The 13,660-nt window shown below is 49.1% G+C and overlaps 1 protein-coding gene across 1 annotated transcript; it reads left to right on the top strand.

Moving 5' to 3' along the window:
* Window positions 1-3,947: 3,947 nt before the first annotated feature.
* On the top strand, window positions 3,948-13,660 carry PDE12 (phosphodiesterase 12). The gene is made up of 3 exons (XM_027863870.1): window positions 3,948-5,294; window positions 7,252-7,330; window positions 7,526-13,660. Exons 1-3 carry the CDS (start codon window positions 3,954-3,956, stop codon window positions 7,966-7,968), a joined length of 1,863 nt encoding a protein of 620 aa, XP_027719671.1. The 5' UTR covers window positions 3,948-3,953; the 3' UTR covers window positions 7,969-13,660.

Below are 13,660 nucleotides of genomic sequence, written 5' to 3' on the forward strand. Positions count from 1 at the left end.
GGAGACAAGCCAGCGCGGCGGCGCTTGGCAGCCGGGAAAGGCGTAGGCAACGGGCAGCGCCCCCCGGACGGGGTCACCCCCATGCCAGAACCTCCCCTTGGCTGGAGCCTGGCTCTCCCACCTCTGACCGCGTTTCGGGCAAACGCCCGCCAAGGTTGCTTGTGCTCGCGGCGGCGCTCCCGCTCAGTCTAGGACCCGTGGGGGGCCTCGGGGTCTCTGGGGAGTTGTCGGGGACCCTGAACCCCACTTTCAGAGGTGCGGAGCTGAGCAGGAGCGACAGCCGGCCCGTTCTAGGTTTTGTTTTCTTTCGCGTGGTGCTTCCCCGCCCTGCTGCTAGGAGCAAACCAAGCATGTTAACGTCGGTGTGTCCACTGGACACAAAAGCATTTCAAATTTCAGAGATCAAAAGTTCCTTTTCTTTACTCTTTCGTAAGGTGTCAATGTGTAGCTTCAGTACCGCTGCCTGAGTACTCTCAGCAGTACACAGTATTCCATCAATCAAGAAGCAGTTATTAAAGCTCCACTCCATCCAAGTCTGTGGATATGCAGACAAAAACAAAACTACTGCTTCCAATGTGTTCACATTGTCAGAATCAGCAATCTGATTCATTCAGTTGTAATTGCATTCTCCAAAGTTACCGATGACTACTTAAAGCTAAATCTTATTTTTTTCTTCTCAATCTGTAGCCTTGCTGACTTTACTGCAGTGTTTGACATTGAATCACTTCTCCTAGACATTTTCTGCTCTTTTCATGACTTTTGCCAAATCTTCCTCTAAGTCATACCCATGATACCCAAGGCTCTGTCCTGGGTCTTCTCTTTACTCCACACTGCCTCATTTGGTCATCTCATCAGCTCCCGGGAGTTCAATTATCTCTACACAAACGAGTCCCACATCTCCATTTATCCAACCCCTACCATTCTCCTAGGCTGCAGGCCTGCATCCCCAGCTGCTTGCTGGACATTTCCAACTGAAGGTGTCATCAAGACTAACGTGCAATCAGCTCTGAAGCACGGGCTGTAAATTTGGAATCGGACCAGATCCACAGACTGGCCATAAAGAGTCTTGGAGGAAACTGGAGCCCCAGTGCTCTCCAAGTACTGACCAGATTGGGATTACATAGTTTTAAAGAGCTTTGGACACAGAGAGAGGGAATAAAAAAGGGTTGGGGTTTTTCCCCCTCAAGGCCAGACTTTTTGGGAAAGTAAACACCAAATTGTTAGCCCTGCCCCCCCCCATGCAAAACAAAACACTAACAAAAATCAGAACAAAAGCCTGGCATTTACTTTACATATACTTACACTATAACACCATCACAGCCAACCTCCCCCAATAAACTTTTCAGTCATGTCAGACTCCTCATGACCCCATTTGGTTTTTTCTTGGAGAGGTTTGCCATTTCCTTCTCCATCTCATTTTATGGATGAAGAAACTGAGGCAAACAGGGTGAAGTGACTTGCCCAGGGTCACACAACTAGCAAGCATCTGAGGCCAGATTTAAGATGAGTCTTCCTGACTCCAGGTCCAGCTCCATCCACATCCCCACCCAGCTGCCCAATGAATTCCAGGTTGTTCCCTATTGCCTCCAGGAACAAATACAACCCGCTGTTTGACATTCAAAGCTCTTTATACCCAAGCCCTCTCGTCCCTTTCCAGTCTTCTGATACCTCACTCCCCAACACAGACTCTGCCCTCCTGGCTGTTCCACAAATAAGATGCTCCATCTCTCAGCTCCGGGAATTCTCTCTGGCCATGTCCCAAGCCTGAAACACTCTCCCTCCTTGGCTCAGAATACTGACCTTTCTCTTCCTTTAAGGCCCAACTAAATCCCCACCTTCTGCAAGAAGCCTTCCCCAATGCCCGCTAATTTCAGTGCTTTCCCTCTGTTAATTATTTCCTATCTATGCTATATATAGCTCGCTTTGCATATGTTTGCATGTTATCCCCCCTTTAGATTGTAAGCTCCTTGAGGGCAGACTGTTTCAATGTTGTCTCTGTATGCTTACTCAGAAGTGAACACAGTGCCTGGCACATAGCAGGCACTGAATAAATGCATGCTGATTGGAGTTTAAAAAAAAAAGGTAGGTTGGGGGCAAATTATGGAAGATTTTAAGTGCCAAAGTGAGAAGTTTGGGGGAGGAGCCATTGAAGACTTTGGAGTTGAAGCTGACACAGTCAGCTTTGTGAGCGAAAAAATGAGAGAAGAAGAGGGAGGTCAGACCATCGTTCCTTCTCCTCCAGTTTATTATATCTTTATTATAAACTGTATTTCAGCTTTCATTGACAAATATTTAAATATGTAAACAAGCGCATATTAAAACCGGAAGTGACTATAGAGATGATCCAGTCCAAAGCTCATTTCACTGATGGACAGCTGAAGGCACATGGTAGTGACACAGCACTTGGTCACATCTAGTCACCCTCAGAATTGTGACCACAATCCAGTTCTCTAGCTTTTTTGCGGCCACACCTTATCTCAGGTCTTCAAAGGGAAAATCACACCTGCCACCGAGCCACACCCCTTCCTCCAATTCGGAAGGATCTTTCAGGCCCTACCTTGATTGCATGTAAGCGAGGCTCACGGCCTGGAGATGAAAACACTTCTGAGCAGGGGTGGTGGCCCAGAGAGTCTGGAATTTCAGGAAATTCCTGCCCAACAGCGACTCCAGAGCCAAGTCTGGGCTCCCGGGTGAACCTGTTTCCCCAACTGTAGAAGAGGGATAATAATCCGACCTCTTGGAATAACAATACCTAACTAGAGAGAAAAATTCCAGGCAAACTAGCCACTGCCATAAGGATGTAAACTGATACATTTTTCTTCTGCAAACTTAATATTTGTTAACCCCCTGGGGCATGCAGGGCCCCAAGTAACCAAGCACCAGGGGACTGTAGATGGGTGCCTAAGATCCTAAGACTGAGAGCTAAGGGAGAGGGTTCTTCATTGGGGATGAGGGATGCCTCCTGGTAGGAAGCTCTTCCCGCTGCTGAAAGGGGCTCAACCGGCCTCGTCCAGCAGCATTTTTACCTAACCTGTGACCTACATACATGGGTACTGGAGCTAGGAGGGAGCAAAGTGCCTCTGCCAACGCAGCCGGGAGCAGCACTTAGACCTCGGGTCAGTTCCCCATTCTGAGAGATGCGAGGTCATTTGGGGGCCCGGATAATGCGGAGGGGTCCCTGCAGGGTCCCATGCCCCCCTTGAAGCCGGGTGAGGTCGGCTGATCCCCGTTTTGCAGATAAAGTGCGGTGGGGAGAGAGGGGGTCCCGCACGTGCCAGGGCCGGGCTCTGCTCCCCAGGGGTCAGGTCTGAGCTCACGGGCATTTGGGGGCTTGAAAAGTGCCCACGGATCACTTTCGAGCCGTGCCAACGTGACGCCCCATTTTCCAAACGAAACCGAAGCCCCTCGCCTGGGACCCGCCGGCCGGGTCTGCACACACTGACTAAAGCGGGCCGAGGCCCTGGACGAGGCTGCCAAGGTCGCCTGGGGGTCCGGAGGTCGCCGACGAGCGGCAGGGCTAGGGACGCCCCATTCTACAGGCGAAAAGGCGCCCCGGCCCACCCCGGCAGCCGGCGCCTCCGAAGCCGCCCAGCGCGGCGTGGGGAAGCCCCGCCCCCTGCCGGCAGGCCCCGCCCCCGCCACGTCACCGCGCCCGGCTCCTGCTCAGCCGGCCCCCGGACCCCGATCCGCACTTTCGACACGCACCCGACGCGGCGGCCCCAAGCCGGGCGCCCACCCCGCAGCCCCCGCCTCCGGCGCCCCGCGGCCGCTCGCGCCTCTCCCCAGGAGCAGGACCCCGCGTGCCGCCGCGCGCCCCGCCGACGCCGGACGGCCCGGACCGCATCCCGCCGAAAGTGCGGGCGCGGTTGCGCGGCTGATCGGCGCCCGCGCGGCCCGGAAGCGGCGGCGGCGGCGGCTGCATGGGCCGCAGCGGCTCGTGCGGGCGCGGGTCCATGTGGAGGCTGCGGGCCGGGAGCAGCGCGCTGCGCGGCGGGGCCTGGGCGCGGATCTCGCAGCGGGCCGGGGCTGAGGCCGTGGCCGCCGCCGGCATGGAGCGCGCCGTGGTGCGCTGCGTGCCCTCGGAGCCCAAGCTGAGCCTGTCGTTCGCGCTGGCAGACGGCAGCCACAAGCACATGCAGCGCGACCAGAGCGAGCCGCTGGGCCGGGCGCTCAGCCGCATCGCCACCAACGCGCTCAAGGGCCACGCCAAGGCGGCGGCGCGCAAGGGCCGCCGGGCCGCCGAGCCCGGGGCCGGAGCCGCAGCCGCGGCCGGCGCCGCGGGCCCGGCCGAGCCGCTGGTCAAGCTCTACTACCGCGAGGAGGCCGTGGGCGACGACGTGCTCAACGTGGACGCGTGGCAGGACGGCGCCGTGCTGCAGATCGGCGACGTTAAGTACAAGGTGGAGCGCAACCCGCCCGCCGTCACCGAGCTGCAGCTGCCGCGCTACATCATGGCCGGCTTCCCCGTGTGCCCCAAGCTCGGCCTCGAGTTCGGCGAGCCCGAGCGCTCGCTCTTCCGCTGGTTCCGCGAGGCGAGGCCCGGAGCCGCGGCCGGGGCCCCCGGCGCGCCTGCGTGCGCGGCCCCGTCCGCCGCGCCTCCGCCAGCCGACGGGGACGCGCCGGCGGCGGAGGCGAGCGCGGGGCCCGCGTGGGTGGAGGTGGGCGGCGCGCACGAGCGCGTCTTCACGCCCTCTAACGCCGACATCGGGCTGCGGCTGAAGCTGCGCTGCACGCCGGGCAACGGGCAGCGGCTGGGCCCGAGCCGCGAGCTGGAGAGCGCGGGGCCCGTGGAGGCCGGGCCCGGCGCGTGCACGTTCGACCAGCGCCACCTGTACACGAAGCGCGTGAGCGGCGACGGGCTCGTGCGCGCCGTGACGTATAACGTGCTGGCCGACGTGTACGCGCACACGGAGCACTCGCGCGCCGTGCTCTACCCGTACTGCGCGCCCTACGCGCTGGGCCTCGACTACCGCCTCAACCTGCTGCAGAAGGAGCTGAGCGGCTACAGCGCCGACGTGCTGTGCCTGCAGGAGGTGGACCGCGCCGTGTTCCACGACAGCCTGGCGCCCGCGCTCGACGCCTTCGGCCTGCACGGCCTCTTCCGCCTCAAGCAGCACCAGCACGAGGGCCTGGCCACCTTCTTCCGCAGGGACAAGTTCCGCCTGCTGGCCCAGCACGACATCGCCTACCAGCAGGCGCTGGCCGGGGACCCGCTGCACGGCGCGCTGCTGGAGCAGCTGGGGCGCTACCCGCAGGCGCGGGACCGCGTGCTGCAGAGGTCCTCGGCGCTGCAGGTGAGCCCGCACCCGAGGGCGCCGCCCGCGCACAGCCTCGGGCCTGGAGAGGCGGAGGTTAGGGAGCCTAGGGACCTAAGGCTGTGTGTCTTCGGTTTTTCCTAGTGGTCCCCTGCCCTTGAAATCTTAGAGAGCCCAGGGGCCTGCCTAGTGTGCCCGAGAGGGGTTTGCCTCCCCAGTCGTTCGGTCCCATCTAACTCAGGAGTTGGTGGATCTCTTCTAACGTGGGCTTGGCACGTGGGGTACACAAACAAGAAGAGAATGTCCAAGGCCCTCAAGGAGCTTACGGTATTGGGAGGGTCAGGGGCACCCTGCCTCTCACCCAGTGCCTCGATTTAGTTGGACAGCTTCATTGTCTTCCTTAAAGGGCAGGGGCTGTTTGATTCTTGTTTCTCTCTCTCCATATCCTGGCTCAGTGCCTGGTCTGTCCAAGTGCTTGTTGAATGAATAAAAGGCGCATACTGGGCTTTGTGATGCTGAGTGAGTCCCTCCATCTCAGCACTGCCTCAGGCAGCACTGCAAGAGTGAAGGAGTAGCCCGATTGCATTTGTCCCCGGGCTACTGCCCCATACCAGTGAAATCACAGCTGCCCGCCTCTTGCCCCTTTCCTGTTCTTCCCCCCCCCCCACCCCCCCCCCCCCCCCCCAAAAAAAGCCATGCTGGTTTTTAGCCAGTTTTATTTAGGCCTGTAAGACACAAGGTGGTCAAGGTTAGATTTAAAGACTCTAGCATTCCTTGATGGCGGGGACTGCTTTGTCTTGGTGTCCCCAAGCAAATGTTGCCTGCAGGTGCTTAATAACTTATGGATTGTTGGTGGGAGAAAAACTAAAGTGAAGAAAGGAAAGGAGGGTCCCCAGGGGTCAGGATGAGATCAGTCTAGCCAGGAGGATGGTCAGACAGCGTTATGATGATCCTAGATAAGTAACTCACTGAATGTCCCTGAGTCTGCTCTATAAAATGTGGATCACATCCCAGCCGTACCTACCACGCAACAGTTAGTAGGCTCAAATCAGGTCATATTTTCAAAGGACTTCTTGTAAGTGTTACTGTTACTTTTATTAAAGCCAAGTGTTTCGGGCCCTGGGAAGTGATCAGAAATGCCTCCTCATCTAAAGCCAAAGGACTTACTTAATAGGTCATTGTATGTCTGGTAGGTTTAGGGTCAGAGATGACAGGAGTCCTAGCTCAAAGCCTTCCTTCCTGGATTGTAAATTGTCTGAACTTCACTTTGCTCATCCAGAAAATGAAGAGACTGGACTAGATGTCCCTTCCTAATGTAAATGTGTGATCCTGTGACCCCTCGACTTTGAAGGTTCACTTAATGAAATTAGGGTAAATTGCTATAGGTGAATCGTCATTTAAATTGTATTTAAATCTCACCTAGTTCTTTCTGCTCATGGCAAGTCACTTCTCTCCAGCCCAAGCTTCCTCTTGTGTAAAAGGATGGGATTGAGTTAGATGACCTCAATTTTTAGGGATCTGATCTTGCCTCTTCTCTGTCCTGCCCTTAAGTAATTTCATTCTCTTAAGGGGTGGGGGTGATCGCTAATTCAGAGCTTCATTAATTTTACTGTTCATTCTTGGGCAAGTATTATAATTTCTCTCTTAGTGAAATGTGGCATACGCACACATTTCAAACCCAGCTCAATTTATTTAAGATTTTGCTATAGATCTGTTACTTTGTTGGTGTGCTTAAACTTCAAGTTTATAAAAAGATCAGCAGCAGTTCTGCAGCTCAGAGTTTTGGAGAGCTACTGAAAGAAGTTAGGCCAGTGTCAGAGGATAGACTCGAACCCAGGATTTCTGGGCTCTAAATACATCATTTCTAATTCAGGGTTTGGTTGGTCATCGTGAAAATGAAGTCAATTATCAGTCCCTTCCATATTCCAGGATCAGACTCTGAACTTAGTAACAACGGTGAGACACTTTTCTAAGGTAGTGTCACTTTATGTTCTAGGTTTCAGTTCTTCAGTCTACAAAGGACTCTTCTAAAAAGATTTGTGTTGCAAACACTCATCTCTACTGGCACCCAAGAGGTAAGCATTTGGATGGGTGCGGGGGGGGGGGGGGGGGGTGACACACAGAGACAGATTAAAGAGAGAATGCCTTACATTGTTGCAGTAGTTAATAAGCATTGGGCTTGTTAGGATTCAAGTACTTTTTAAACCACGTCCCTAACAGTTTAGTCATTTGTGTTCCACAGTCATATGTCTCATCTTTTATTTCCGAAGGTGGGCACATTCGTCTCATTCAGATGGCGGTCGCGTTGACTCACCTGAAACATGTGACACATGATCTATACCCTGGCATCCCCGTCTTGTTTTGTGGGGATTTCAATAGTACCCCCTCCACAGGCATGTACAGTTTTGTCAGCACAGGCAGCATCTCTGAGGACCATGAAGACTGGACCTCCAACGGCGAAGAGGAAAGCTGCAACATGTCTCTCACCCATCCCTTCAGACTGAAAAGTGCATGTGGGGAACCTGCCTACACTAATTACGTGGGAGGCTTCCACGGATGTCTAGATTATATTTTCATTGACTTCACTGCCTTAGAGGTTGAACAGGTGATACCGATGCCAAGTCACGAAGAAGTTACCACCCATCAGGCCTTACCCAGTGTCTCACACCCCTCTGATCATATAGCCCTTATTTGTGATTTAAAGTGGAAATAGACTGGACCTCAGCATGGCAGACAGTTGTTGAGTGAAAAAAGGAGTTCAGTTACTTAGGATCTAACTTGAATCAAGGCCTACGTTGTAATCTTGACGAGAGGGGAACAGACTTATTGTGGGAAAATGTTCACACTCTTTTACCGCTGGCTCTGTCCTCGTTCTTCATTGTATGTGACATCTGCATGATTCCTCTTCCTCTCTTTTCTCAACAGAGGGGAAAGAATGCAAATATATTTAAAACTGGCACAAAAGTTGGATGATCATATACCTTTTTAATAAGTGATTTTTAAACAGTGATAAGAGGTTATTTTGTCTTTTTAAGAAACCTGAGTGATTCTAACAGGTTTTGTAGAATAGTGTACCTTTTGAACATGAACCATGTTTTTATAATTAAGGGAAATAAATTGTAATCAGGTGCAAAGTGAGAGTGGCCCAAGGAGGAAAGGAAGGAATACTATCAGGTCTCACCCTATCTCCCTCTGGATAACCCTCTTTAGAAAAGAAGAGCTTTGAGGACGCTAAGTGTATTGTGACCTCCAGCCGGGCTTCTTTCCATCTCGCCTGTCCAATTCTGAAGCCAAAACACAGGGTCTAGTAGGGCTTTGGTTTTTGATAACTAGCTGCTACAGGGACTATACTGTAGTTTGGTCACTTAGTGTGACCAAACAAATTAGCACCAGTAAAAAGACATTCCTTATTAAACGTGTAAGTTAGTAGACTTGATTCCATAGTCATTGGCATGCAATAGCTTCACTCTCTCAACCATAAATTCTGTGTGAAGTTTAATTTTATTTGGAGTTTGGCTCTGCAGGCCGGTGTTAAGGTAGATTGGATACAAGTCAGAAATTTCAATACCCCGCTAAGGTGGTCTAAAGTTTGTAGATAATTTATTTAAGTTTGATGTTAGAGGTGTAGCGGGTGGGTTTTTCTTAATAATATCTACAAATCAGAATAACACTACTAAGAATGTTTGGGACTAGTTAACTAAACAAGCCTGTGGATTATAGGAACATCCCAGATAGAGAAGTCACCTCTTGCAAAAAAAAACAGCCATGAAGCCAAATGCTCTGCTTTTTCATTTGGGACAGATTTATTTAAGTTTGAGGTTGGCCGGCTCGTGTTTGCTGTTGGTTGTGTTTATAATGAGGCCCTGGCCAGTGCTTTCCCTAACCAGATGTCTGTGCGTACAGGGTCGCTCTTGCCTGGTGGAGGCAGTCTGCACAGCTCACTGAGGCTTTGTGGTAGCAGCTTCCTGCTTGGGTTTCATTTTAGCTGTTGTCAAAGGTGCTGATTCCCCAAAGCTAGAGGATTTCCGATGTTTTCTCTCTGGGGGGGAGGGGGAAGTAATAGGTTGAACTATTGGTTCTGATTTTGCCATTGAGCCTGGAACCTTAATGAGGACTTAACTCTTTTATTGGTGTTTTGTTCCTTCATCTTCTGCCTGCTGAAAGTGCTCATGATTTGGGGTCATAAGCTCCCAGGAGATCATTGGAGGTAGGTCCCTACCTCCAAACTCCTCCTTTCCTATGGACTTCTTAGAGGCCCATCAAAATCACCATAATCAAGCCAAGAGCCAGTGTGGCAATGTGGCATGTTAGAAGGCTGAATCTGGAGCCAAAGGACCTGAGTTCAAATCCCACCAGGATTTCCTCAGGCAAATCAGGTAGCATTTTAGTTTCATTTCCCTCATCTATAAAATGAGGGTGTTGGACTAGATCCTAACTATTGTGGGTGGAAGGAGAGATTTAGGTTTCTGTATTTTTGTCTCCTAAATAAAAAGGAATGCAGGAAGAGGCTTAAGATGGCATTTTCCTGTAGTTCTAGCCTACACCACTGTAAATGTAAATTCAGTGTCTCTGAGCTGTTCACTTCTGGAACCATGGAGAAGTGAAACAGCCTGGTGAGAGGTGACCTGAAATCTCTCAGACATTTTTCACATTCAAAAGTGTACGTGGGTTATTTAGGCAGATGGGATTCTCTTCCTAAACAGCCTGGTAAACCTCCCGGCGGGTCCAACAACTCTAGCCGAGGCAGATCTGATGGCAGCTTGGCCGACTGAGGCTTTCCAGGTAAAACTCTCCAAGTTTGTGCTCTTCTGGTCCAAACGTGCATTCTGTTTTCCTGGTGGTTTTATCTCATTTTCTCTAGAATCTTCCTATGAGAAAATCCATTAATACATTATGCTGCAGGCAGGAGACACAGGAGGATAATACAAGATACCTTAACTGACACCCAGTTTTGTAGCTATGAAAAGCTAAGTCAGCTACCATTCAGCTTGGTATGTGCAGGAGTTTGCATATGGAGATAATGAAAGCTCTGTAGTGACCAGGAAGACTGTCTGTCACTGGCATTTCTAGGTGTGCTGAAATTCTGTCTTGCCATTAATGAGTCATAATACCTTATTATTTAAAAGGGTTCATTAACAATTTATGTTAAATGTGTTTTATGCCTCATTCTCACTAAATTTGATTTTATAGTATGTTTTAAATTTGAGTAGAGGAAAGCCAAGCAATTTGTTCCAGGATATACTGGGTTTTATAATATCAGAAATTATTGCCAAATAGATTAACCAACTAAATTTAAAAAAAAAACTGTGGGTTAAATTCAAGTGGTTGAAATGGCACAAGATTGGATTCCACCTTGAGCTTGGTGACTTTGAGGGAATTTTGTTGAATTTATAATTTAGTAGAAAGCATAGGAACCCTTGGTGAGACTTTTAAAATGTCAGAATTCCTTTCTGGTGATCTTCTGATTTATGAATGGGCTGTCAGAAAACAAAACTAAAATCAGGTCTCTAGGCCATCAAATTGACCAGTTCTAGACATTCTGATTTACCAACAAGATGTTACCTATGTTTTGTCATCCATAAAGCATGCTTGGACTAGGTATTCATATCTGTTGTTTTCTGATTTTAACTTTTTCCATTGGTTGTAAAGAATAAATAGTGAGGGATCATTTCCTACTCTGCTCTCTCACTAGAAAGTAGGTGTGGCCCTGCTCAGATTAACTCTTTATAAACTTTATATCCATCAAGATCTTTTTGCTTATTTTTGTATCCCAGCATGTAGCATAGTGCCTGGCACATAGTAGGCGCTTAGCAAATGTTTATTGACTTCATGCCATATTCATTGAGAACAGACTTGATCTGGAGGTACTGCAGGGCTCCCCTCCTGAGGGAGAAGGCTAGGCATGTACTTCAACCATTCCAATTGGCATAAGATTCCAAGCAGTGGAGAGGATGGGGCTCTCCTTACTGTGAAAACTAGCCTAGCCTGCCCGGCACAATGTTGGGATAAACCAGAGATGCCTGTGGGCCAAGGGGTAAGAAAGGATGCAGCCGCAAGATACATTCAAATGGCTATGCAGAAGAGAAAGTAACCAAAACACTTTACCAAACAGTCTCATTTTTTGTCTTTATCTTTCCCCCGTTGCAACGTTTTTGTAGAGCACGATAGATTGTAATCTGTCAGCAAGTTTTAGTTTCTTGTGGAGGTCAGGGTCCATAAGGATTATTAACATCAATACAGTAGCGTGGGCAGGGTAGCCTTGGAGTCAAGATCAGACCTTGCCTGACACTTTTCTACCATCTTGACCAAGTCATTCCCTCTTAACCTTAATTGGTCATCTGTCAAACAAAAGCGACAGTGGCTATAGACCCTCTCAATAGGGTCGTTGGGCCAAAATGAGAAAATACAAAGCACTTTGCACATTTTAGTTATACAAATGTCAGCTGTTATTCACGAGATTGAATTTTAAACATAGCTGATGTTTAAGGAAAATAAAACTGGGAGCTTTATCCTAAAACTGGCCCTTATCAAGTACAAGACAACCCCTTTGGGTCCTCATCTCTTTAGGTTTTGTAGCAAACGAGTATGTTCTGGGTAACCAGAGTGTGTCCTGAGAAATACAGGACACTAAGAATGAATACAAAAAATCTGAAGAGCTGTAGTTTTTTGGCAGTTAATATTCAGGGCTATATCAGCCAACTCGGTGCTTTCCTCCCAACGGGCCTTGTTTTCCACTTCAGTTCATAATGATATAGCTTATGACAGGTTGAGAAAGGATAATTTAGCTTTCCTTGATCAACTAAGTCAGGGTGGTGACAGGCAGGGGGAGCACAGATTGAAATGAGTTATACATTTTTGCATTTTGTAGTGTTTGAAAGTTGTCTTTTAAGATGTTAGCAATCCCCACCCGTCTCAAACAGCAGAGTAGGAAATGCATCCACCTTAATTTAATCAACCCTTCTCCATGTATGCTGGGTGAGATGACCTTGTAGCAACATGTTCAAAGAAGTTAGTATTGTTAAGAGATTTGAAAATAGGAATGTAGTTGTGACCAAAACCCTAAGGCCTGGAACACATGTGGACATGAAATTAGTTCCTGGAAAAAGAAACAAGACTATCGAGGCAAAACAAGAAATACATTCATCTTTTGCATTGCACTCATCTCCACTGAGATTATGCTAGAACACACGAAGCATAAACTCATTGGTTTATGTGGGGAACTCCCAGCATGGTCAGGCCTTGTGGTGAGAGCTGAGACCTGTCTGAACTATGTTACTAACATTAGCAAGCCACTCGACTTGCTTAGGTCTTATTTTTCTCCTCTGAAATATCAGCCTAGATGCCCTCTTGGACGTCTTCCAACGCTAGGCCTACAACCCTATGAAATGGCCTGCCCAAGATCACAGAGGAAAAGGCAGAATTTGACCTTCTGCATCAAGGTCCAGCATTCTAGTTATTGGTGGGGAGAGGGAGCTTCATCTAGTCTCTGGTGTGTCTACGTAAGGTTGGCTTGGTCAGTAATTTTGTTACGACACAAGTTCCTAAAGACTCCTTTAGGAAAATGGAATCATGTGATCCAAGTGTAAGCTCATGCCATCCGATCTGGACACACGGAGGTGATCTAGGACCTTGCTCTGTGTAATTGAACTGTCTAAAAGCCCCTTGGCTTTTTTTTTTTTTTTTTTTACTCCCTTGGGTAAGATAACACACTGGAAGGCATAGGAGTGAATTTTCCAGGCCCTGAGTTTTTTCATAGTCTTGGGTTGTGTCATAATATGACAAATTTTTAATTTTCATTTATTTGTTCCCTTTCACAATATTGATATTCGTGTCTCTGTAGCTTTGCAAAAGCACTTAAACATCTTATATGTGTTCTCATCTCATTTTAACTAAAGTATACTGATTAAACAAGAATTAGCAGGTATAGACAGAGCTGCTTCAGCTTTTACTTTTAGCTCTTTATACTCACTTGAGAATGCTTTCTAGAGAACGTGGTCTTCCTTCTCCACAACCAACTCTTGCTGAGCTTTCTATTAGCCTTGGTGATGGAGACAAAGATATAATTTAAAAAGTTGACAAGGGAGCATGCTACATTGGGGCTATTACATTACAGAACAGTCTGATCCAAATTCTTGGGCTTCCATTGCCCATCCTTAGGTAGAGGTGCAAAGTGAGTGATCCTAAATTATCGAGTAGAGAGCCCCCCAGTTCTAAAAAATTAAGAGGAAGCAGCATTGTACTGGGGTTTCAGCCTCCCTCGTCCCCTTCATTAAATAGGCCCGTCTCTAGAGATGGTAGGACCATAGGAAACACTTCAGAGACCACTTAGTCTCCTTTTACAGAAGAAAAAACATGTCAGTGTCACAAAGAATTGGTAATAAAACAAGTCCAAGTTTAAAAGGAAA

This window comes from Vombatus ursinus, unplaced genomic scaffold, assembly GCF_900497805.2.
Source record: "Vombatus ursinus unplaced genomic scaffold, bare-nosed wombat genome assembly UNPS02014773.1, whole genome shotgun sequence".
Lineage (NCBI taxonomy): Eukaryota > Metazoa > Chordata > Mammalia > Diprotodontia > Vombatidae > Vombatus > Vombatus ursinus.